Source organism: Oncorhynchus mykiss, chromosome 9 (genome assembly GCF_057628025.1).
Source record: "Oncorhynchus mykiss isolate SJ-2025 chromosome 9, ASM5762802v1, whole genome shotgun sequence".
NCBI classification, from domain to species: Eukaryota; Metazoa; Chordata; class Actinopteri; order Salmoniformes; family Salmonidae; genus Oncorhynchus; species Oncorhynchus mykiss.
Genome location: NC_143030.1, coordinates 72343847 through 72369982, shown reverse-complemented (window position 1 = coordinate 72369982; position 26136 = coordinate 72343847). Strand labels below are relative to the sequence as shown.

The 26136-nt window shown below is 44.2% G+C and overlaps 2 protein-coding genes across 13 annotated transcripts in view; one reads left to right on the top strand and one right to left on the bottom strand.

Annotated features, from left to right (window-relative positions):
• LOC110532723 (glucose-6-phosphate 1-dehydrogenase) overlaps positions 1-11212 on the top strand; it is a 15106-nt gene extending 3894 nt beyond the window's left edge. For 6 of the 12 annotated variants that reach the window (XR_016483420.1, XR_016483421.1, XR_016483423.1 and 3 more), the window contains 10 exons: positions 600-826; positions 4091-4249; positions 5245-5370; positions 5648-5741; positions 5912-6098; positions 6560-6795; positions 8318-8394; positions 8978-9070; positions 9972-10534; positions 10790-11212. Coding sequence is in view for 5 of the 12 variants with exons in the window: in XM_090185305.1 (XP_090041431.1) it covers positions 600-826; positions 4091-4249; positions 5245-5370; positions 5648-5741; positions 5912-6098; positions 6560-6795; positions 8318-8394; positions 8978-9070; positions 9972-10037; positions 10790-10808 (1284 nt within the window). In the remaining 7 variants the exon portion in view is untranslated. Of the gene's footprint in view, positions 1-599; positions 827-4090; positions 4250-4923; positions 4950-5244; positions 5371-5647; positions 5742-5911; positions 6099-6559; positions 6796-8317; positions 8395-8977; positions 9071-9971; positions 10535-10789 lie in introns of those variants that run through there. The other 6 variants (XM_090185305.1, XM_090185303.1, XM_090185306.1 and 3 more) reach the window with 2 other exon arrangements.
• On the bottom strand, positions 11213-26136 carry LOC110532722 (ceramide kinase). Its single transcript, XM_036988778.2, has 13 exons — positions 25702-26136; positions 24518-24616; positions 24206-24343; positions 23826-23954; positions 23402-23465; positions 23024-23163; positions 22734-22808; positions 21419-21571; positions 15662-15767; positions 14695-14798; positions 14258-14454; positions 13344-13645; positions 11213-13021 (listed from the first exon to the last, which is right to left on the bottom strand). Exons 1-13 carry the CDS (start codon positions 25823-25825, stop codon positions 12949-12951), a joined length of 1704 nt encoding a protein of 567 aa, XP_036844673.1. The 5' UTR covers positions 25826-26136; the 3' UTR covers positions 11213-12948.

Sequence of the window (26136 nt, the reverse complement as noted above, 5' to 3'; positions counted from 1 at the left end):
CATGGTCTACACCTACTGAGACAGAGGGGGCGCTGTTTCGCTGTCCAGACTGCATCAGATACATGGTCTACACCTACTGAGACAGAGGGGGCGCTGTTTCACTGTCCAGACTGCATCAGATACATGGTTGATACATACTGAGACAGAGGGTGGCTGTTTCACTGTCCAGACAGCATCAGATACATGGTTGATACATACTGAGACAGAGGGGGGCTGTTTCACTGTCCAGACAGCATCAGATACATGGTCTACACCTACTGAGACAGAGGGGGTGCTGTTTCACTGTCCAGACTGCATCAGAGACATGGTCTACACCTACTGAGACAGAGGGGCACTGTTTTGCTGCAAGAGACAGGTTGGAATGTCTGACTGAAATCAACCTTTTTTTCCTAAATTAGTGGTGCTGATCAAATGTTGATAAAATGCAGGACATGATTGTTTCTTTGTGGGAAGGGTGACACAGGGGCAAAATGCACGACTGTCCCGCGCAATCCAAGATGTGGTTGACCTAGATGTACATGTTCATACTCATTACAACGAAAAGACTGTGGATGGGTATTCTGTTGTAATTATTCATGTGTGTACGTGTGTTTTCTCAGGTTGGTGATGGTGAGAGTGAGCGCCTCGCTGCATTCTTCAGTAGGAACTCTTACCTGAGCGGCAGGTATGATGAGGAGGACTCCTTCTCTGAGCTGAATGCCCACCTGAACTCCCTGACCACCAGCAGGGGGGCTGACCATGCTAACTGTGTCTTCTACCTGGCACTGCCCCCCAGCGTCTACCATCATGTTAGCAAGAACATCAGAGCCCACTGCATGTGCCGCAAGTCAGTATCTCAAACACACTTGTCAGATCACTCAAGCATATGCATGAACCCACACAGATTTGTTTTTCTATCATTTTACTATTTTCCCTAACCATTAACCGAACCCCCTTAACCGAACCCCAATCCAATAACCCTAACACCTAACTGTAACCCCTAAGCCTAAAATCAGGGGTGCCACTTTGGTTTTAGAAGTGGGGGGGACATAACCTGGCGAGGGATCTGGTTTAGCCATCGAATGCGAATTTCCTGCATTTTTACAAAATCCAATATGCCATCTCTATTTAGAACAAAAAAGTAAGCAAAAATACCCACAGTCATCAAGCTATGTAAGAAATCAGTATTAAATATGTTTAAGTGTTTAATAAAACTGAACTAGATCAAAGGTAATTCAATAATAAATATTGTGTTGCTCTTTTAACCAATAGCGTAACAATTGAACAACTCTTGAAAAAATACAGACTTGATTGTTTTTAATAAGACGTCCTCTATATAACATTTCAGCCAGACCGACCAGCCAGCCCGAGCCCCCTGCAAGCCCGAACCCCACCAGTCTAGTGAATAACTCAACTCTCTCCCAACACAAGTTAATTCCCAGCTCCCTCTTTTAAAACAATGTTGTTCTCAAGGCAAGGTTTGGGAACAAAAAAACACATACGCCTCAAATGTACATGAACACACAGGAACAGCAAGTCCTCCATGACAAAGGATTACCTTGGTGTACATTCATACATTGTCCAATAATGACTGTTATTCTCATATCCCAGACTGTAGCTTTACGCTTAAACTGTCCTGTAGCTACTGTAGGTCTACCCAACAATTTAAGATGTAACTTTGTATAATTCACTGATATTGTTAATATACTAAAAAATTGACCTGAGCTCCGTAGACTGGTCTTCCCTGGCTGTCTGACCCTGCTGGGACCCCTGTCACCATCTGACCCTATTGGGACCCCTGTCACCATCTGACCCTACTGGGACCCCCGTCACCATCTGACCCTGCTAAGTCAATTCCAGTCCTCGGGGGCCTGATTGGTGTCACCGTTTTGTCCCAGCCCCAGCTAACACACCTGACTCCAATAATCACCTAATGATGATCTTCAGTTTAGAATGCAATATGATTAATCAGCTGTATTTGCTGGGATGGAGAAAAAGTGTGACACCAATCAGGCCCTGGAGGACTGGAGTTGCCCTCCCCTGTCTTAAGATACGTTGAGCACAGTGTTGTGTACTGACTGTATACATTCCTGCTGGATGCCTGCAGGTCCAGATCATTGCAGCACGGTCTGTGGGCGGGAGCAGAAGGTCAGACGACTTTTGGATGAAAATATAGTATTTTTGTTGTCCCACAGATGATTTGGAAACGGTCCTCTTTCTGCTTTGTGTTAGTCTACCTATTGTACGCACATATTGTTTTTGCATTATTCACATACTGCTTCAACTTCAGTAGCCTCCCTCTCCTAGTTGGGCGTGAGAGTTCAACTGCGCCTAGTATGTGTGGTCTCATTGAAATAGAGAAGGCTGCCTACATGGGTGGAGAATCACGTGGCAGTTAACTTAAATATGATTAGACTGTAGTTGACTACAGTCTGTAAATAAATATTGATAATGGAAAGAAGTTGAGGGTGCTCAACCAACGAGTCGAAGTGCAATCAAAAAATGTAGTCATCACTGAAAAGGCACAATGTGCACATAGGCTATACTTCCTAAATAGGCCTATGATTAGGCTGTAGTTTACTACATTGCCTACAAAGGCCTAAATATTGATCACCCATATTTCTCTGTCTGAAAACCCTTCCACTCCCAAACGTAGGCTATAAAAATGGCGCAAGAGAAAGTAAAAGTCTCTCCAACTCTGCTCTCTTCAATCTACATCTAGCATATTGTCTGATATAGCCCAGTAATACAGATAGTCTAATATAATACAATGTCAGAATCTCTGGTAATTTAACCTATTTCTAAAGTTCTTTTTGCACATTTGATATTGCCTATAGTGCTCAACATTTCTGGGACCATGGCTGGCAAGTGAGCTGCGTCACATACGCCTAAAAACAAACTTTGCGGAACTGTGGTTGGGTTTTGGGATCAGTTCTTGTGGGAGTCAGACAGAAAGCCAGCAGGTGCGGTATGAAAAGCTGCAGGTGCTGGCAGGAGTGGGATGAAGAAATCGGTCCTGTGCAGACCTCTACTGTGCACAATGACAGTGAAGCCTGTAATGTTAGTGCTGTTTAATACTGTGTCAGTGTGAAAAGTAGGGAATTAGCAAGGGAAACAAATCAATAACGTTACATTGCTATACTGGCTAATAAAAACTCACATTGTACTGAAAAAACATCACAATATCAATCTTCAATTGTTTGGTCGATGGTTTCATCATTTGATTCAGGTCTAGTGTGATTGAAGCAAAAAATAATAGCTTTTTGCAGCTGTCTTGCCAACTGTACATCAACTGACGAAAGCTACCCAAGTTAATTTACCTCTGTTGAAATGGGACAAAACAATGGCTACAAAAGGTGTCCATACAAACAACTGCTGTCAGATAGTGATATGAGGTGCTATTAGTACTCTCTGACAGATAACTAGAGACTAGAGCTGAACTGACTGTGGTAGCTGCTCACTAGCGTAGCTTATTCAATTCACCTTGGTCGAGAGTGGATAAAACATTAGCTAAAGTTAACAATTCAGTCACAATACTAGCTCAGCACTGCGAATAAATATTGGTCCGTCCCCCCCACCATTAAGTTAAACAGCAGTTACCTTGCCAACTACATCAGTCTACTAAAGAGTAGCCCATTTCTGTTCTGCTTTCTTTTACAACTCGGTTAAAGAGCACAACATGTACACACTGAACTATGCTCAACTCTCCCGTGTTGTTCCAGCCAGCCTTCCAGAACCTTTGCCTTCACACAGCCTGTCAGCCCCATCTGTGGCGTCTGCGCGGTCCTAAATCCAGCCGACTGTTCACCCACAACAGCCTACCCTACCGCTCTGAGGCATCCGCATTGTGCTAAAGCACCATTTTTCTTCTTTTTGTATCACATTTTAATGATAAAACGGGGGGAATACAATTTCAGAATGCCCCCAGTCCCCAGTGAAAGTTGCGCCCCTGCCTAAAATAGCCTTCTTCCTTGTGGGGAATGGCGTAATGTTCCCATTAGTCTGAATTTCTGGTACCCGCAAGGATAGAAAACCCATAAACACACATGCGCAAACACACTCACACATCCCTGTACCACACTGTAAAGTGGTCTCTGTCTCTGTGTGTTAGAGGTTGGAGCAGGGTGATAGTGGAGAAGCCATTTGGTCGTGACTTGCAGAGTTCTCAGGAGCTGTCGTCCCACTTCTCCTCCCTGTTCAAAGAAGACCAGATCTACCGCATAGACCACTACCTGGGCAAGGAGATGGTGCAGAATCTCATGGTCCTCAGGTACAGAGATGGTGTTAGAACCTCATCGTCCTCAGGTACAGAGATGGTGTTAGAACCTCATGGTCCTCAGGTACAGAGATGGTGTTAGAACCTCATGGTCTTCAGGTACAGAGATGGTGTTAGAACCTCATGGTCTTCAGGTACAGAGATGGTGACAGAACCTCATCGTCCTCAGGTACAGAGATGGTGTTAGAACCTCATGGTCCTCAGGAACAGAGATGGTGACAGAACCTCATCGTCCTCAGGTACAGAGATGGTGATAGAACCTCATAGTCCTCAGGTACAGAGATGGTGTTAGAACCTCATGGTCCTCAGGTACAGAGATGGTGACAGAACCTCATCGTCCTCAGGTACAGAGATGGTGTTAGAACCTCATGGTCCTCAGGTACAGAGATGGTGACAGAACCTCATCGTCCTCAGGTACAGAGATGGTGATAGAACCTCATAGTCCTCAGGTACAGAGATGGTGTTAGAAGCTCATAGTCCTCAGGTACAGAGATGGTGTTAGAAGCTCATGGTCCTCAGGTACAGAGATGGTGTTAGAACCTCATCGTCCTCAGGTACAGAGATGGTGTTAGAACCTCATCGTCCTCAGGTACAGAGATGGTGTTAGAACCTCATCGTCCTCAGGTACAGAGATGGTGACAGAACCTCATCGTCCTCAGGTACAGAGATGGTGTTAGAACCTCATGGTCCTCAGGTACAGAGATGGTGTTAGAACCTCATCGTCCTCAGGTACAGCTTGAGTCCTGATCCCAGGAGACAGTACATTTACAGATTTGAAATCTTCGTTGTTCATGAAGTACTGTACAGTATCAATCAAAATGAAGCCGATGCTTTTGTCCAAAGCGATTTACAATGAAGTGTGTTCATACAGGTTAGGTATGAGTGTGTGATCCCTGTGGGAACTGAAATAACCTTGGCTTGCTATGTTCTTACCAGCACAGAAACTGTTTACCATTGTGTTTTGATCCTGTCCTCTGTCTGTCCATCAGGTTTGGGAACCGTATCTTTGGTCCTATCTGGAACAGGAACAGCGTGGCCTGTGTGGTTCTAACCTTTAAAGAACCATTCGGTACACAGGGACGCGGAGGATACTTTGATGACTTTGGCATCATCCGGTGAGGAGGAGCGCCATTTGCAACAGGCTGTCATGTCATGCCAAAGTATAAATCACTGGAAAACTTTGATCAACTGTTTTCAGATGTTCATGTGGTTCTCTTATTCTATGGCAATGTAGTGGAATATAGCTTTTTCTATTATTTCTCTTTCTTGTTGCATTGTGGGAAGGGCCCATAAGTAAGAATTGTATTCTAAGTCTACACCTGTAATTTGCAAAGCATGTGACAAATAATTGAGTTGTTCAGTTCCATGGGTTTGTGATATTTCCTGCTTTAGTGATGTCATGCAGAACCACCTCCTCCAGATGCTCTCTCTGGTTGCCATGGAGAAGCCTGCCTCCACCAGCCCTGATGATGTGAGAGATGAGAAGGTAGCATCACCAACCAGTGTTCCACTTTGATCAGTGTTCCACTTAGGGTCAGGAGTTATCCCATGGACATGCTGACCAGGACAAACTCTGGGCACACTTTTTACACATGTGACATAAAACTATATGACCATTCCCTCTGTCTTCTAAATGTGTGTGTGTGTGAACCCTAGGTGAAGGTGTTGAAATGCATCGCCCCAGTGCCTCGGTCTGATGTGGTGCTGGGTCAGTACATAGGGGACCCTGAGGGGGAGGGCCATGCCAGACTGGGTTACCTAGATGACCCCACTGTGCCCAACGGCTCCCAGACGCCTACCTTCGCCACCTCTGTGCTCTACGTACAGAATGAGAGATGGGATGGTGAGGACCGACGGCCATCTTGGATTCTGGCAAACTCTTTTCCTCCTATGTCCCTTAACTAGACATGTTGACAGATTTCGACATATCTTCCAGACTCATCCGCTCATATTGTCAGCCTGATACTCTGCATTCCTCACAATCCTGAACTCTCCCTCTCTTATCTAGTTATTCTGTTACTTCCCAACTCCTCTTGTTTGACTCCAGCTGCACAGGAACGTCGATCATTACTCTCATACACACTCACTCTCCTCCCTTCTCACACACACTCTCTCTCCTCCCTTCATCTACCCACTCTCTCTCCTCCCTTCTCATCTACCCTCTCTCTCTCCTCCCTTCTCATCTACCCTCTCTCTCCTCCCTTCTCATCTACCCTCTCTCTCTCCTCCCTTCTCATCTACCCTCTCTCTATTCTTTATCGCGCTCCCATCCACCCACCAATCCCTCTCTCCCCTCATCCATAGGTGTTCCGTTCATCCTGCGTTGCGGTAAGGCACTCAACGAGCGTAAGGCAGAAGTGCGTCTCCAGTTCACGGATGTTCCAGGGGACATCTTTAATGAGCAGTGCCAGAGGAATGAGCTGGTGGTGAGGGTACAGCCTGATGAGGCCATCTACCTCAAGATGATGACCAAGAAGCCTGGCGCCTACTTCAGCCCTGAGGAGACTGAACTGGACCTTACCTACAGGAGCAGATACAAGGTAAGATACACACTCACACGTGTATATGTATGTAAGTATGTATATAATGTGTGTGTGTGTGTGTGTGTGTGTGTACACAACCATTCAAAATTTTGGGATCACTTAGAAATGTCCTTCTTAGAAATGCCCTTTTTTTGTCCATTAAAATAACAAATTGATCAGAAATACAGTGTAGACATCGTCAATGTTGTAAATGAATATTAGAGCTGGAATTTGCAGATTTTTAATGGACTATCTACATAGGCGTACAGAGGCCCATTATCAGCAACCATCACTCCTGTGTTCCAATGGCACGTTGTGTTAGCTAATCCAAGTTTATCATTTTAAAAGGCTAATTGATCATTAGAAAACCCTTTTGCAATTATATTAGCACAGCTGAAAACTGTTGTTCTGATTGAAGAAGCAATAAAACTGGCCTTTACACTTGTTGAGTATCTGGAGCGTCAGCATTTGTGGGTTTGATTACAGTCTCAAAATGGCCAGAAACAAATACCTTTCCTGTGAGAAATATACTTTCTCTTCACAACTTTCTTGTGAGAACCAGGTGCCTCACAAGTCCTCAACTGGCAGCTTCATTAAATAGTACTCGCAAAACACCAGTCTTAACGTCAACAGTGAAGAGGCGACTCTGGGATGCAAAGAAAAAGCCACATCTCAGACTGGCCAATAAAAAGAAAAGATTAAGATGGGCAAAAGAACACAGACACTGGACAGAGGAACTCTGCTTAGAAGGCCAGCATCCCGGAGTCGCCTCTTCACTGTTGACGTTGAGACTGGTGTTTTGCGGATACTATTTAATGAAGCTGCCAGTTGAGGACTTGTGAGGTGTATGTTTCTCAAACTTGACACTCTAATGTACTTGTCCTCTTGCTCAGTTGTGCACCGGGGCCTCCCACTCCTCTTTCTATTCTAGCCAGTTTGCTAGGTTCTGTGAAGGGAGTAACACACAGTGTTGTACGAGATCTTCAGTTTCTTGGTAATTTCTCGCATGGAATAGCATTCATTTCTCAGAACATGAATAGACTGGCGAGTTTCAGAAGAAAGGTCTTTGTTTCTGGCCATTCTGAGCCTGTAATCGAACCCACAAATGCTGATGCTCCAGATACTCAACTAGTCTAAAGAAGGCCAGTTTTATTGCTTCTTTAATCAGAACAACAGTTTTTAGCTGTGCTAACATAATTGTAAAAGGGTATTCTAATGACCAATTAGCTTTTTAAAATGATAAACTTCGATTAGCTAACACAACGTGCCATTGGAACACAGAAGTGATGGTTGCTGATAATGGGCCTCTGTATGCCTATGTAGATAGTTCATTAAAATTCAGCAGTTTCCAGCTACAATAGTCATTTATAACATTAACAATGTTTACACTGCATTTCTGATCAATTTGATGTTATTTTAATGGAAAACAAATGTGCTTTTCTTTCAAAAACAAGGACATTTCTAAGTGACCCCAAACTTGTGTGTGTGTGTGTGTGTGTGTGTAGAATAAATAACAACTCGCCTTGTGTTCTCGCTACAGGACGTGAAGCTCCCTGATGCATATGAGCGTCTGATTCTGGATGTGTTCTGTGGGAATCCGATGCACTTTGTCCGCAGGTCTGTCTTTGACTGCCACTATCCCACCCGCTTAAATTGAACATTTCAAATGTCATTTTCATATCAGCAGTTGTCACAAAGTGCTTATGCAGGACCCCAGCCTAAAACCCCAGTGCAAATGTATGTAGAAGCATGTTGGCTAGGAAAAACTCCCTAGAAAGGCAGGAACCTAGGAAGAAACCTAGAGAGGAACCAGGCTCCGAGGGGTGGCGATGTGCCCACTGACATGTCTACCTCTGTCTCTTACCCTGTCTGTCACCACACTATTTCTGACCCGTATCTATGGGCTGAGAAACCCTATGTAATCTACACAGATAATCTGTCATGTATGGAAGGAACATTTCTATCAGACCTGATTTATGTGACAATATATATGAGGGATAAACGCCCAGTTAATTTTTCCAAGGTTAAATGTACACAACGGAGGCGTTTATACCACAGTTGCCAAAGAAAACAATAGTAAAGCACACATTTTAATGTCCATTCTAGAACGCCCTTCTAGCCAATCAGAAACAAATATTCACCAACGCTGTGGTATAAATCATAACATTGCTCCTGTTTCCTGGTCCTTTTCCTCTCCCAGTGATGAGCTGCGAGAAGCCTGGAGGATCTTCACTCCCCTCCTCCATCACATAGAGGGAGAGAAAACACCTCCTATCCCTTACACCTATGGAAGGTAAGTAATACTACTAATCCTACCTTACTTTCATCACATCGCATGTCCACCTAACCCTCCTCCACACCCTATCTGTCCCTGTTCCTCCTCCTCCACCCTCTATCTGTCCCTGTTCCTCCTCCTCCACCCTCTATCTGTCCTTGTTGCTCCTCCTCCACCCTCTATCTGTCCTTGTTGCTCCTCCTCCACCCTATATCTGTCCTTGTTGCTCCTCCTCCACCCTCTATCTGTCCTTGTTGCTCCTCCTCCACCCTCTATCTGTCCTTGTTGCTCCTCCTCCACCCTCTATCTGTCCTTGTTGCTCCTCCACCCTCTATCTGTCCTTGTTGCTCCTCCTCCACCCTCTATCTGTCCCTGTTGCTCCTCCACCCTCTATCTGTCCCTGTTCCTCCTCCTCCACCCTCTAACTGTCCCTGTTCCTCCTTCTCCACCCTCTATCTGTCCCTGTTCCTCCTCCACCCTCTATCTGTCCCTGTTCCTTCTCCACCCTCTATCTGTCCCTGTTGCTCCTCCTCCACCCTCTCTGTCCCTGTTGCTCCTCCTCCACCCTCTATCTGTCCCTGTTGCTCCTCCACCCTCTCTGTCCCTGTTGCTCCTCCACCCTCTCTGTCCCTGTTGCTCCTCCTCCACCCTCTATCTGTCCCTGTTGCTCCTCCTCCACCCTCTATATGTCCCTGTTCCTCCTCCGCCCTCTATCTGTCCCTCCTCCACCCTCTATCTGTCCCTGTTGCTCCTCCACCCTCTCTGTCCCTGTTGCTCCTCCTCCACCCTCTATCTGTCCCTGTTGCTCCTCCTCCACCCTCTATATGTCCCTGTTCCTCCTCCGCCCTCTATCTGTCCCTCCTCCACCCTCTATCTGTCCCTGTCCCTCCTCCACCCTCTATCTGTCCTTGTTCCTCAGTCGTGGACCAAATGAAGCGGATGAGCTCGTGAGGAGGGTGGGATTCCGCTACGAGGGAACATACAAGTGGGTCAATCCCCACACTGCATGACACAAGAAACACACACCAATTACACTGTGTGAAAGTTCCCTTGTGTTTGCTACTCTCGACTCTTTCGAGATGCTTATTTAAGTCACACTGTATGAAAGAACTTTATATTCTGCATTTCTCACAATCCTGATATTCCCTCGTCTCCTATTTGAGTTGGCATGGTATCATACTGTACTGTATGTGCCGTAGCCAACTTGTCATTTGGGCACGTGTTTGGCATGACAACGACCACAGTGGAGTTGGTTAAAACACAAACCGTTCTGAACCACCAGGCGACAAATCAGTATTATGAACAACACTTCTGAACTTGATTAATGCACTGTTTGATTACAGCATCACGATCCAGATTGATTGTGACAAAATAAATCATGATAATTTATTGACTTCACTGTTTGATTGATTGATTGACGATGTCACTTCCTGTGAGACTGTCGTCTATAAGGCATTGAGCACCCTGAAGGCAGGAGGTAAGGTAAGAAGCTCTTTACTATCTTCTTAAATCTAAGCTCGTGAAAATCACTGACTTACAAAAGAATGATCCTACTGGGATAATCAACTAAAAACCTCCAAAATATTATCAACTTTCTCAACCTGACTAATTATATTTCCATCTACATCAGCACATTCCTGTGTATCACTCAGTCCTGGTCTGGTCTGATCTGGGCCTAATTTAAGTTGCTCCGCTAGACTGGCTGTTGACTGATGTTTCCTGTTTCTCTCCCTCCAGGTATATGTCCCAGTTCTGAGCATGCTGTCACTCCATAGCCCATAGACTGTTACTGCTGGGAGGAAGCAGAATGAATGAAAGATCAAAAATGTGTCTCTGTATACATTGGGTGTGCTCGTTTTACATCGCCTGGTTCACCGGGTGGGTGAAAATGTCACCAGGACAAATGGAATCGTCTAAAATGTACAACAGGTGACGCAAAACAAATGTCCCCAATGACAATAGCTGATTCATAAAATTGCACTGTATGCTTGGATCAACTCTGTCTCTGTGGTTTTGAGAAGAGTTTGAGAATGGTCTCAATGTTCAAGAACAACAGGTTTGTCCTACTCTTCTATTCTCACGAGATAAAAGTGTGTCTCTTGCTCTCTGTGAGGAAACGTCAGTTCTGTCATAAATAATAAATGATGTGTAAGCTCAAAATTCTGCAATAATAATAAGTTGTCTGTTTATTATGTGCAACATTTTCACAAATGCAAATCAGTAGCTGAAATAAACATACACATTTACAGGTGAAAATACCATAAGCTACTGACATCAAGTCATATCAAGCTGTATCATTGTTTGTAGACAATATGATATATTGGGTGTAAAAAAAAACACATTAAGAACACCTTCCTAATATTGAGTTGCGCACCCCCCCCCCCTTTCCCTCAGAACAGCCTCAATTGGTCAGGGCATGGACTCTACAAGGTGGCTAAAGCGTTCCACAGGGATGCTGGCCCATGTTGACTCCAATGCTTCCCACAGTTGTGTCAAGTTGGCTGGATGTCCTTTGGGTGGTGGACCATTCTTTATACACTCGGGAAACTGCATGAAAAACCCAGCAGCGTTGCCGTTCTTGACACAAACCGGTGCGCCTAGGGCCTACCACCATACCCCGTTCAAAGGCACTTACATATTTTGTCTTGCCCATTCACCCTCTGAATGGCACACAGACAATCCATGTCTCATTTGTCTCAAGGCTTAAAAATCCTTCTTTAACCGGACTCCTCCCCTTCATCTACACTGATTTTAAGTGGATTTAACAAGTGACATCAATAAGGGGATCATAACCTTCACCTGGATTCACCTGTCATGAAAAGTGCAGGTGTTCTTAATGTTTTGAACACTCAGTGTACATTCCTTGAATTACCTCAAACCTCCATCTAAAGACTTATAATATTCAGGAATGATTTGGTTAAGAGAGAAAGCAGATGAAGTGAAATGGAAGGCTCTTTTGGGTAGTGTGTTACGTTCAGTCACACCTACTTCCAAAGTCATTCATGACCGTTGTCCCACTAACTTGTATGTTGACCCTACTGTTAGTTACAGTAGCCATTTCATCAGGTATGTAAAATGTAAGGCTCTGTTGATAGTCACAGGTCAGAAAAATAAGTCTTTCCACAGACATCCTACTAACTGATACGTTGTCATTGAGCCTACATGAGGTTCGTACAGTAATACAGCCTTCTTCAGTTGTGATACATCTCAGTATCACAGTAAGGCTCCGTTCACTCTATAAAAAAACTACACCAGAGAGAGAGCCATTTCATTGGTCCTAGCTGGCAGAATGATTGATTAGAATCATGTTTTCTTTTCTGGCATTATTTTTACCTGAAAGTAGTGTGAACGGACCCTACCTCTGCCTCCATCAGTCAGTAGTGTGAACGAACTCTACCTCCGCCTCCCTCAGTCAGTAGTGTGAACGGACCCTACCTCCGCCTCCCTCAGTCAGTAGTGTGAACGGACCCTACCTCCGCCTACCTCAGTCAGTAGTGTGAACGGACCCTACCACCGCCTCCCTCAGTCAGTAGTGTGAACGGACCCTACCTCCGCCTCCCTCAGTCAGTAGTGTGAAAGGACCCTACCTCCGCCTCCCTCAGTCAGTAGTGTGAAAGGACCCTACCTCCGCCTCCCTCAGTCAGTAGTGTGAACGGACCCTACCACCGCCTCCCTCAGTCAGTAGTGTGAACGGACCCTACCACGGCCTCCCTCAGTCAGTAGTGTGAACGGACCCTACCACGGCCTCCCTCAGTCAGTAGTGTGAACGGACCCTACCACGGCCTTCCTCAGTCAGTAGTGTGAACGGACCCTACCACGGCCTCCCTCAGTCAGTAGTGTGAACGGACCCTACCACGGCCTCCCTCAGTCAGTAGTGTGATGGACCCTAACACGGTTCACTTCCTGGTGGGCGTGGCTGATCCGTCCTCCATGCCCCGGGCATACAAACGCACCAGCTGACCATGAACCCTGGGAGGGAGGGAAGAATGGAGGGAGGGACAGGACAACAAGGCAGATGAGGACAGGGTAGGAAAATGCAGCATTGACACGTCATACATCTAACTCCTGTGCTGGCTCAAATATTTTATTTCTCCTTATTTCTCCTTTCCAGCACGATTTCAGCAATGATGGTGAATGCATAACCAGGCTAGAGCAGCACAGCTAGGCTCAGCTCAATAGTATGAAAATATTATTAGAGGCTTCAGGTTGGGCCTGAAGCAGAGCACTAAATGTACACTGAAACTCTGTCAGGTAAGTATTGATTTCCATAATGTAATAAGATGTCTCTTACCTGCAGAGGATCTCAGTGTGAGGAAGTATTTCTCCGTCACAGTTCCACACAGACACTGAAGGAGGCTTACTGCAGCACAGGCCACACAAGTCTTTCTTCCTCCTGTCATTCGCCATCCCTCGCTCCTCTCCTCTTTCTACCAGGTGATGTTGGGAACCGCTCCGGCTTGTTCTCGCTCCCTCTTCCGCCATCCCTCCACCATTTACTGTCTCCCTCTCTTCATCCTCATCCTCCTTTTCTCCGGGTGGGAGAGAGAAACGTACTGCCTTCACGCGGTGGACATCCACGAAGGGCAGGTCAAACTTAGAAGGGAAGATGCATTAAGTGACTATCGAAAAACTATCAATCAAATACATTAGCAACTTTTTCCTTTCATCACAATATGTTTCTTTTAGGCCTTTTAGTGCTGCAGCTAGATGTTACTCCCTCAGCAAGTGTTCCTGTCTTTCTCAGACTACAGATATTTCCATACTGTTATGTGGCATGCCAGTCCACATGGTACGATAGCGATCTAACAAGCAATATGGCTTCAGAATTTGGCCTATTATCCAGGCTACAGTACTTGTGGAGGTTGTACCTACATAGTCCTAGGCACCAGGTTAGAGTTACCTGGCACTGGGTTAGTTACTTGGTACTGGGTTAGAGATACCTGGCACCGGGTTAGTTACCTGGCACCGGGTTAGTTACCTGGCACTGGGTTAGTTACCTGGCACTGGGTTAGTTACCTGGCACTGGGTTAGGGTTACCTGGCACTGGGTTAGGGTTACCTGGCACTGGGTTAGGGTTACCTGGAACTGGGTTAGGGTTACCTGGAACTGGGTTAGGGTTACCTGGAACTGGGTTAGGGTTACCTGGCACTGGGTTAGGGTTACCTGGAACTGGGTTAGGGTTACCTGGCACTGGGTTAGGGTTACCTGGTCCTGTGTGCTGGTGTGTCTGTGTAGGAAGGTGAGGAACCCTAGGGGGTGTGTGTCCCGTACAATGATGAGGTCACCTGTCCCATCGGCCAGATGTGCTGAGGGGGACAGGCCCAGGGGACTGCGAGGACAGGAGCTGGACATACAGGTGAGGGACACAGCCTTGAACCGGCCCTCCACACTCACCCAATCACCTGCAGCACGAGGCAGAGAGAGCAGAGGAAGTTCTGTGACCGACCAGGGTTTGAACCCTGTTCTCCTGTATGCCACAATAGTTAGCCCACTGAGCTAAAGCCCAGTCATTAACTCTAGGAGCTAACATAAGTCTTCCAGTCTCAGGCAAAGGTACTCTTCACCCAAGCGCGGTTCATGGAATTGCGTTACATAGGATGTGTATAGACTTTTGCATAGACTGCATGTTTTTATAGACTTACCCTCTGAGTCGCTGCTGAACTGACTGAAGTGGGAGATGTAGTTGGAACTAGCATCTGGAGAGTGGGGGAACAGTCTCTCTGTGCTCTTAGAACACACACTGCACCTGGAACACCACACACACACACACACATTACCAATGATTGCTCTTTTTTTACAAGTGACATAGGTATAGCATACTGATACATTCCAGTGGTGTAACAACAGCACCTGTTCCTGATAGCCATGCATTCCATCCATATGTGTATCTTACTCTCCCTCACAGACCCTTGGGCTGGCTATCGATCACAGACTAAAGACAGGTACAGTCTTTCAAAGATACCGGTGTCCTTTTATACGTAGCATCTCCCAGTTCCTTACCCTCCCTTACAGACCGGGGGGCAGTTCTTAGTCATGTCAGACTAAATAGATTGGGTAGAGTCTTTCACCCAGGTAGGCTACAGTCTGCTGTCTCTCCTTTCGTCCAGATCAGGTTGCCCTAGGTTGGCATGGAATCCGCCCTCCTTAAGATACAGGACTACACCCGACACCTGGGTCTCTGTTGCAGGAGGAAGTGACTGAGGCTGAGGTTCTTCCCCAGGAGAAATTGAGGTCATGTCTCTATAGCCTTCTGATCACGTAAAGTAGCCAGAACACTTTCTCCCAATGGAACAGTTGAGGTGATGATATCTAGGGCAACTGTTCCTATCAGGTCCTTAGATTTGAGACAGGTAATGGTATCAGAAGTCCCTCTGTTAGCTTCAGTGAGTTGTTAATGCTGAGCTTATCATTATGTGGTTAAGAAGACACTGTCAATCACAACGTTTAGAGGAGCATGTGCTAGTACGTATGTATTAGTTCCTCTCTGTAACAAGAAAAGAGGAGGACCATCCTTCTTTTCTTCCCTGGGTAAGCCTTGTTTTGGATCAGTGTACCAGGCAGTGAGTGAGCGTTTTTATTCTCTGAGAAATATATATAGTTAGTTGCTACCCAGAGAGGCAGCGTGTGTTGTCCCTGGGGTTGGAGAGTTGGGGGTCTGCTGGTAGGTACTGAACTAGGCCTGCATAGCTCCTGTTACTCAGGTACACCATAGCACCTGGGGGAAGAGAGGGCGGAAGGAGGGTTAGCAACCATCCTACAGATCTATGATCATAATTTGAGCCAATTTGCTTCACCAGGAAAATAATCCTGCAGCAACAGGAAATGTTAATTATTATGTGGATTATAATTAATTTACATTTTTGTAAGGGTTGATACATTTTTTTAGAAGGGAAAATAAAATCATGAAATGTCAAAGTGGAAATTACAAACTTCAGAAGCTACAAGTTTAAAGTTACCCTGCAACAGGGTGGACAAATTAAGATCCTACATCTGTATGGCTCTGATTCATACTGTAAACACAGAGAAACTCTATCCTCACTACCTCTCACTCTAACTGGTATGCAACACTATATATGAATGTTCTGTCATTATGCACGTTGTCATTATAGACATGATTTACTTTTTAGAGCTTGTGATATGTAGTGAATAACACAACGGTGTGTCACCCAGGTCCAAGTCATCCAGGTCCTGAGGCAGCAAAGCCTCCCCACACCATCATACCACCATGCTGACCATTGGTGTGAGGTTCTTACTGTGGAATGCAGTGTTTGGTTTTTGCCAGACATAATGAGACCCATTTCGTCCAGCAAGTTGACTCAAGTTTGCCAAAAAGCACCTGGATGATCATCAAGACTCCTGGAAGAATGTTCTATGGACAGATGAGTCAAAAGTAAAACTTTTTGAACTACATGGATCTCATTATGCCTGGTGAAAACCAAACACTGCATTCCACAGTAAGACCCTTATACCAACAGTCAAGTATTATCATTGGGTTTACTTGATAGCTCCCTACCCAAATAGCTACCTAGAACAAAGTGTTAATATGATATTCATTTAAAAAGATTAAAAGCAATACAAATAAGTTATCCAGTAGGCATCTGTGTGATGGGGATGCTTTTCAGCCTCAGTCAGGACCTGGATGACTGAGAGGGGGCAAATACTTTTTCACAGATCTCTAGATATATGTGTAGCTACAGTGGGGCAAAAAAGTATTTAGTCAGCCACCAATTGTGCAAGTTCTCCCACTTAAAAAGATGAGAGAAGCCTGTAATTTTCATCATAGGTACATTTCAACTATGACAGACAAAATGAGGGGAAAAAATCCAGAAAATCACATTGTAGGATTTTTTATGAATTTATTTGCAAATTATGGTGGAAAATAAGTATAACAAAAGTTTATCTCAATGCTTTGTTATATACCCTTTGTTGTCAATGACTGAGGTCAAACGTTTTCTGTAAGTCTTCTGCAATTCCTCCATGCAGATCTCCTCTAGAGCAGTGATGTTTTGGCGCTGTTGCTGGGCAACACAGACTTTCAACTCCCTCCAAAGATTTTCTATTGGGTTGAGATCTGGAGACTGGCTAGGCCACTCCAGGACCTTGAAATGCTTCTTACGAAGCCACTACTTTGTTGCCCGGGCGGTGTGCTTGGGATCATTGTCATGCTGAAAGACCAAGCCACGTTTCATCTTCAATGCCCTTGCTGATGGAAGGAGGTTTTCACTCAAAATCTCACGATACATGGCCCCATTCAATTTTTCCTTTACACGGTTCAGTCGTCCTGGTCCCTTTGCAGAAAAACAGCCCCAAAGCATGATGTTTCCACCCCCATGCTTCACAGTAGGTACAGTGCCTTGCGAAAGTATTCGGCCCCCTTGAACTTTGCGACCTTTTGCCACATTTCAGGCTTCAAACATAAAGATATAAAACTGTATTTTTTTGTGAAGAATCAACAACAAGTGGGACACAATCATGAAGTGGAACGACATTTATTGGATATTTCAAACTTTTTTAACAAATCAAAAACTGAAAAATTGGGCGGGCAAAATGATTCAGCCCCCTTAAGTTAATACTTTGTAGCGCCACCTTTTGCTGCGATTACAGCTGTAAGTCACTTGGGGTATGTCTCTATCAGTTTTGCACATCGAGAGACTGACATTTTTTCCCATTACTCCATGCGAAAAGGGCTCGAGCTCAGTGAGGTTGGATGGAGAGCATTTGTGAACAGCGGTTTTCAGTTCTTTTCACAGATTCTCGATTGGATTCAGGTCTGGACTTTGACTTGGCCATTCTAACACCTGGATATGTTTATTTTTGAACCATTCCATTGTAGATTTTGCTTTATGTTTTGGATCATTGTCTTGTTGGAAGACAAATCTCTGTCCCAGTCTCAGGTCTTTTGCAGACTCCATCAGGTTTTCTTCCATCTTCCCTGTCCCTGCTGAAGAAAAACAGGCCCAAACCATGATGCTGCCACCACCATGTTTGACAGTGGGGATGGTGTGTTCAGCTGTGTTGCTTTTACGCCAAACATAACGTTTTGCATTTTTGCCAAAAAGTTCAATTTTGGTTTCATCTGACCAGAGCACCTTCTTCCACATGTTTGGTGTGTCTCCCAGGTGGCTTGTGGCAAACTTTAAACAACACTTTTTATGGATATCTTTAAGAAATGGCTTTCTTCTTGCCACTCTTCCATAAAGGCCAGATTTGTGCAATATACGACTGATTGTTGTCCTATGGACAGAGTCTCCAACCTCAGCTGTAGATCTCTGCAGTTCATCCAGAGTGATCATGGGCCTCTTGGCTGCATCTCTGATCAGTCTTTTCCTTGTATGAGCTGAAAGTTTAGAGGGACGGCCAGGTCTTGGTAGATTTGCAGTGGTCTGATACTCCTTCCATTTCAATATTATCGCTTGCACAGTGCTCCTTGGGATGTTTAAAGCTTGGGAAATGTTTTTGTATCCAAATCCGGCTTTAAACTTCTTCACAACAGTATCTTGGACCTGCCTGGTGTGTTCCTTGTTCTTTATGATGCTCTCTGCGCTTTTGACGGACCACTGAGACTATCACAGTGCAGGTGCATTTATACGGAGACTTGATTACACACAGGTGGATTGTATTTATCATCATTAGTCATTTAGGTCAACATTGGATCATTCAGAGATCCTCACTGAACTTCTGGAGAGAGTTTGCTGCACTGAAAGTAAAGGGGCTGAATAATTTTGCACGCCCAATTTTTCAGTTTTTGATTTGTTAAAAAAGATTGAAATATCCAATAAATGTCGTTCCACTTCATGATTGTGTCCCACTTGTTGTTGATTCTTCACAAAAAAATTCAGTTTTATATCTTTATGTTTGAAGCTTTAAATGTGGCAAAAGGTCGCAAAGTTCAAGGGGGCCGAATACTTTCGCAAGGCACTGTATGGTGTTCTTTAGATGCAACTCAGCATTCTTTGTCCTCCAAACACGACGAATTGAGTTTTTACCAAAAAGTTATATTTTGGTTTCATCTGACCATATGACATTCTCCCAATCTTCTTCTGGATCATCCAAATGCTCTCTAGCAAACTTCAGACGGGCCTGGACATGTACTGGCTTAAGCAGGGGGACACGTCTGGCACTGCAGGATTTGAGTCCCTGGCGGCGTAGTGTGTTACTGATGGTAGGCTTTGTTACTTTGGTCCCAGCTCTCTGCAGGTCATTCACTAGGTCCCCCCGTGTGGTTCTGGGATTTTTGCTCACTGTTCTTGTGATCATTTTGACCCCACGGGGTGAGATCTTGCGTGGAGCCCCAGATCAAGGGAGATTATCAGTGGTCTTGTATGTCTTCCATTTCCTAATAATTGCTCCCACAGTTGATTTCTTCAAACCAAGCTGCTTACCTATTGCAGATTCAGTCTTCCCAGCCTGGTGCAGGTCTACAATTTTGATTCTGGTGTCCTTTGACAGCTCTTTGGTTTTGGCCATAGTGGAGTTTGGAGTGTGACTGTTTGAGGTTGTGGACAGGTGTCTTTTATACTGATAACAAGTTCAAACAGGTGCCATTAAAACAGATAACGAGTGGAGGACAGAGGAGCCTCTTAAAGAAGAAATTACAGGTCTGTGAGAGCCAGAAATCTTGCTTGTTTGTAGGTGACCAAATACTTATTTTCAACCATAATTTGCAAATAATTTCATTAAAAATCCTACAATGTGATTTTCTGGATTTTTTTTTCTAATTTTGCCTGTCATAGTTGAAGTGACCTGTGATGAAAATTACAGGCCTTTCTCGTCTTTTTAAGTGGGAGAACTTGCACAATTGGTGGCTGGCTAAATACTTTTTTGCCCCACTGTATATACAGTACCAGTCAAAAGTTTGGACACACCTACTCATTCAAGGGTTTTCTTTATTTTTAGAGGAGCATGTGCTAGTACGTATGTATTAGTTCCTCTCTGTAACAAGTAAAGACGAGGATTTTCTACATTGTAGAATAATAATGAAGACATCAAAACTATGAAATAACACAGAATCATGTAGTAACCAAAAAAGTTAAACAAATCAAAATAGATTTTAGATTTTAGATTCTTCAAAGTAGCCAACCTATGTCTTGATGACAGCTTTGCACACTCTTGGCATTCTCTCAACCAGCTTCAACACTGGAGACCCCCAGGGGTGCATGCTCAGTCCCCTCCTGTTCTCCCTGTTCACCCACGACTGCATGGCCAGGCACAACTCCAACACCATCATTACGTTTGCAGACGACACAACAGTGGTAGGCCTGATCACTGACAACGACGAGACAGCCTATAGGGAGGAGGTCAGAGACCTGGCCGGGTGGTGCCAGAATAACAACCTATCCCTCAACGTAACCAAGACTAAGAAGATGATTGTGGACTGCAGGAAAAGGAGGACACGCCCCCATTCTCATCGACAGGGCTGTAGTGGAGCAGGTTGAGAGCTTCAAGTTCCTTGGTATCTACATCACCAACAAACTAGAATGGTCCAAATACACCAAGACAGTCGTGAAGAGGGCATGACAAAGCCTCTTACCCCCCAAGAAACGAAAAAGATTTGGCATGGGTCTGGAGATCCTCAAAAGGTTCTACAGCTGCAACATCGAGAGCATCCTGACTGGTTGCATCACTGCCTGGTACGGAAATTGCTCGGCCTCCGACCACAAGGCACTACAGAGGGTAGTGCGTACGGCCCATTACATCACTGGGGCTAAGCTGCCTGCCATCCAGGACCTCTACGCCAGGCGGTGTCAGAGGAAGGCCCTAAAAATTGTCAAAGACCCCAGCCAACCCAGTCATAAACTGTTCTCTCTACTACCACATGGCAAGCGGTACCGGAGTGCCAAGTCTAGGACAAAAAGGCTTCTCAACAGTTTTTACCCTCAAGCCATAAGACTCCTGAACAGGTAATCAAATGGCTACCCTGACTATTTGCTTTGTGTGCCCCCCCCCAGCCCCTCTTTAACGCTGCTGCTACTCTCTGTTTATTGTATATGCATAGTCACTTTATATAAATGAACGTACATATGTACATGGCTACTTTGAAGAATCTCAAATCTAAAATATATTTTTATTTGTTTAACACATTTTTGGTTACTACATGATTTCATATGTGTTATTTCATAGTTTTGATGTCTTCACTATTATTCTACAATATAGTAAATGTAGTAATAAAACAATTAATAAGAAAAACCCTTGAATGAGTAGCTGTGTCCAAACGTTTGACTGGTACTGTATGTCTGCAATATTAGACCATGTGAAGCTGATGGCACTCAGCATCGCCTCATACATAGTGACTGCATCACATTATGCCAATAATCACAATAATGCACACCTTCTCGTCTATGATTGCTTGAATTTTTCGTTCCATACCTGAATAGTCATATCGGAGAGGCCCCATCCAGCGGTGTCTCTCACTTTCAGCCAGCACGTCTCCATAGAACCCGTATCCTACCAGAGACACAGAGTAACGCACCAGAGACGAGCGGTGGTGGACGGAACACACGTCCAGAGGCTGAGAGTCTCCTGCAATGGGGTGTCGGAATGTGGAGGACAAGGTAGATCATGATTTAGATCATGATTTTGAATATTGACATTAACGTCACAATTCTGCCCTTGTTTAATAATGATGCTGCTTATGACTAAAGTTGCTGCTTGTGGCTCCTCTAAATTGATGCTTTTCACATCTTATGCAGTGCGACTAACAGGAGCAATTAAGGTTAAGTACCTTTCTTATGGGCACATCGATAGATTTTTCAACTAGTCTGCTCAGGGACTCGAACCTGCAACCTCCCGGTTACTTAAAATGTTTTATTTCACCTTTATTTAACCAGGTAAGCTAGTTGAGAACAAGTTCTCATTTACAACTGTGACCTGGCCAAGATAAAGCAAAGTAGTGCGACAGAAACAACAACACAGAGTTACATATGGAATAAACAAGTGTACAGTCAATAACACAATAGAAAAAAAAGAAAGTATATATACAGTCTGTGCAAATGGCATGAGGTGGTAAGGCAATAAATAGGCCATAGTAGCAAAGTAATTACAATTTAGCAGATTAACACTGGAGTGATAGATGATCAGATGATGGTGTGCAAGTAGTGATACTGGTGTGCAAAAGAGCAGCAAAGTAAATAAAAACAATATGGGGATGAGGTAGGTAGATTGGGTGGGCTATTTACAGATGGACTATGTACAGCTGCAGCGATCGGTTAGCTGCTCAGTGAGGGAAATGTAAGTCTCCAGCTTCGGCCATTTTTTTTTTTCAATTCGTTCCAGTCACTGGCAGCAGAGAACTGGAAGGAAAGGCAACCAAAGGAGGTGTTGGCTTTGGGGATGACCAATGAAATATACCTGCTGGAGCGCATGCTACGGGTGGGTGTTGTTATCGTGACCAGTGAGCTGAGATAAGGCAGAGCTTTACCTAGCATAGACTTATAGATGACCTGTAGCCAATGGGTCTGGCGACGAATATGTAGCAAGGGCCAGCCAACTTGAACATACAGGTCGCAGTGGTGGGTGGTATACTGGCTCAATGATTAAACACTAGGCTACCTGCTTCCTCAGTGGCTAAAGATATTGGCTAAATATGAGTTTAAGCTACACAAGATAACAAAGTCAAGTATAATGTAATCTAAAATGTGTTATTTGTTATTAAATGTGTTTTTAATTTATATTCATGTCTCACCAATGATAATGTGCAGTGCAGAGGTCACTGGGTCATTGACTCCCACAGTGGCAAAACACACGCAGTCTGTGGAGCCTGAGGAGAGAACACACAGACTCATATAAGTCTCATATCAGATGCAACTATATAGTCAGGGTGAATCTTTAAGTGTTTTCTCGATTCCTTGTCTCCTCCCTCCTCAAAATTTCAGAAGGGCGCGAAGAGCACATCAGAGAAAGTTCACTTTCTTTGCGGAAGGACTTCTGAGATCAACCAAATGCATTTCATTCTTTATCAATGATGTCTCTCACCTGCAGGAATGATGCCAATGTGAAGGTCACATGACTGTAGGGAGGGGTCATGCTCCGATAACCCCGCCTCCTGCTGTGTTCGGCCAATCACACCATGCAGCAGCTCACTGAACATTCCATCCCCGCCCACACATACCACACTGAGGTAGGGACAAACATAAACAAACAGTGATGTGGTGAAACCCAATCCCAGGCTAAACCTGAAATGTAATGCACTACTCAATACTCCCTATATAGTGCACTTCTTTTGAACAGAGTCCTAAGGGCGTTACTACTTTTGACCAGAGCCCTCATCAAAAGGGGTGAATAGGATAGCATTTCGTGATTGGCAGCCATAGTGTTGCTGTTAACATGACAACATTGAAATGTCTGACATACCCATCGAAACCAGTCAGGTCTTTCTTCAGTATGTGGTCTCTCGCCTGGTTGGCCCGCTCTGTCACTGAATGACAAAAACAAAGCAGAATTGGTTTTACTATTAGAAATACAGCAATATACCATGTTATAATACAGCAATAGACCATGTTATAATACAGCAATAGACCATGTTATAATACAGCAATATACCATGTTATAATACAGCAATAGACCATGTTATAATACAGCAATAGACCATGTCATAATACAGCAATAGACCATGTTATTATATAGCAATAGACCATGTATTTATGAGCATAATCACCACACAATGATAATTAGCCTGCTACTGACAAACCCCGAAACAAACTTAACTACCAGTTCTATCGGTTTGTCAATAAGTCACAGGATTTTCTGCATCACTATTGTTTCACACGGGTCTCACCTAAAACATGAGAGCTGACCCCTGCCAGCTCAAATAGTGGGGCCACTAGAGAGTGATAGATCTCCCTCCCTTGTTTCTTTCCTCCGAACGGGTTGATGAACACCAACAACCTGTGAGGACGAGAGGGGCCTGAGAGAGGAGAGGAGGATAGACCGAACAAAAGAGCATATCAAAAGAAGAGTGGAGGCAGAGTGGATCCATGGAAAACAGGCGGGGGGGGGGGGGGGGGGGTTAGAATTGCACTACTTTTGTGATTTAAAAAAAGTATTCTAAAAACAATACTGGAGGATGTGTTCTTGCATTGCCTTTTGACCCTAACAGGATATATACATTTAATCTTATCATAAATCTTATCTCAGGACAAGTGAAGTTATCCTTACTGTGTGTTTTGAGGGCAATCCTCAGCTGGGTCATCCATTGGTCTCTGAGGTCCCTGCTGGGACAGCTGAACTGGGTCCTGCCCAGGCGCCATAGCAACCCATAGGAACTACCATTGCTGCTACGCTTCACATAGAACACTGCAAAACAGGACACAGGGAGGGAGGGGGAGAGAAGGAGGGAGGGAGGGACACCAGGAAATTGCTTTTGTTTGATTTTGTGTTGTGTCTAATCTCGGCTCCCAGAACTAAATATCTTGCTGTGTCTGTTACCAGAGACTGTGTGCCTGACCTTGGGGCAGTAACATAACTCACCTGTGAAGTCTCTGTCTGTGTCTTCAGAAACTGACCTCTGGGGCAGAACCTCCACATGCCCCTCCTCCACAGCAACAATCTCCGACACTGGTACTGAAACTAGGATCCCACAGGCACAGTATGACATTGAAACTTGTATTACATAAGCCCTGCTTATACCTGGTGATAACATGCGTCCGTTGTCCTGATCTTGTCCACATTCTGATTGTGCTCACATTTTTAGACAGACGTAGATGATTAAAAGACACATTGTGATCTGATCTTCCTTACCACCTCCAGAGGTAGTTAGGCACACATTTTGTCTGGATATCAATCAACAGATTGCATACAGGGAGGAACCATCTAATATGGTCACAATGCGGACACAGTGGACATGTAAGAGACACATTTTAATACAATGTGTAGATGCGACAAACCTTAGTCAGTCAGATAGTGATTGGGTCATATTGATCAGCTCACCAAACTCACATGTTATAGCAAGGTGTTAACGAGGCTACGCGCGCTCGCACACACACACACACACACTGGTAAATATTTTGCTTATATTGAGCTCATGTGGCTATTAATTAAAGGACACATTGGATAGTGTGTGTGTGTGTGTGTGTGTGTGTGTGTGTGTGTGTGTGTGTGTGTGTTTTCTAGTGTTTCATGTTAGTGCTGTATAACTTGTTGTTCACCTTTACAGGAAAAGGGACATTCTTCATGAGTGAAATACAGAGTACCTATAATATATATTTTATTTTTTATACCAATTTCTCTGAAACACACACTAATTACTAGCCTACTAATTTTACAGAATGGATAGAATTTCATTTCATTTTACCACTAGCATGTAGCCTATTTACATCAGTTTCCACTCCAAGACAGGTTTGGTGACTTTCTATTAGTGATACATAGCACACATTCACTCTACTCAAAACAACATGCATGCTGTGTGATGCCAGTGTGATTGAAGGATTACCATATGAGGCTAGTCAAGTCTTCTTTTTGTTTACTCTATTCTAAGAGTGAATGAGATTGTTATGCAGTTATTACTAGGCAACTTAAGATAAAATCCTATCTCAATCCTATATGAGCCTACATCAAAGTGTATTTAAAAGTAATGTATATAATGAAATGTCTACAATTAGAATGAGATGCCATGCACGGCGAAAGTGATGGATAAAATTATACAAAGGACTCACCGGTCTTGTCACGGTTCTTCTTATCGAGCTCAGTCCAGTTGAGGTGCCATTCGGTAAGGGCTGCCCGGTAACGTTTCTTACCAATCCATAGACTGGACTCCAACTGTACTAGATCTACATCCATACTATATGTATCTCTACAAACGTCTATAGTATAGATAGACAGGATTGTAGTTCTCTATCTCACTATCACAGAAGAATGTAGGCAACCGAAGAACAATTTATTTTAGAAATGATTCAAATAATTCAATATTACCGCATATTAAAATTATACACTCTCCAGATACAAGCTCCACTCTGAAAACAATATCTTAAAGGGTTGTTTAAATACCATAAAGGTCTGATAAGATTAATGAGAAACTTTTTTGTATCTGTAAAGTCCCTGTCTTTAGGTTAACGCGCTTGTCAGTGACAGATAGGCTTCATCTCTAAAAA

What these genes read in the sequence shown, in the direction of transcription:
- LOC110532722 (XM_036988778.2), bottom strand. Translation starts at nt 25,825, where the DNA reads ATGGATGTAGATCTAGTACAGTTGGAGTCCAGTCTATGGATTGGTAAG. An exon ending in GAAGAACCGTGACAAGACCG is followed by an intron (nt 24,617 to 25,701) that starts GTGAGTCCTTTG and finishes GTGGGATCCTAG; the next exon opens with TTTCAGTACCAGTGTCGGAG. An exon ending in GACCTGACTGGTTTCGATGG is followed by an intron (nt 23,164 to 23,401) that starts GTATGTCAGACA and finishes TCCCTACCTCAG; the next exon opens with TGTGGTATGTGTGGGCGGGG.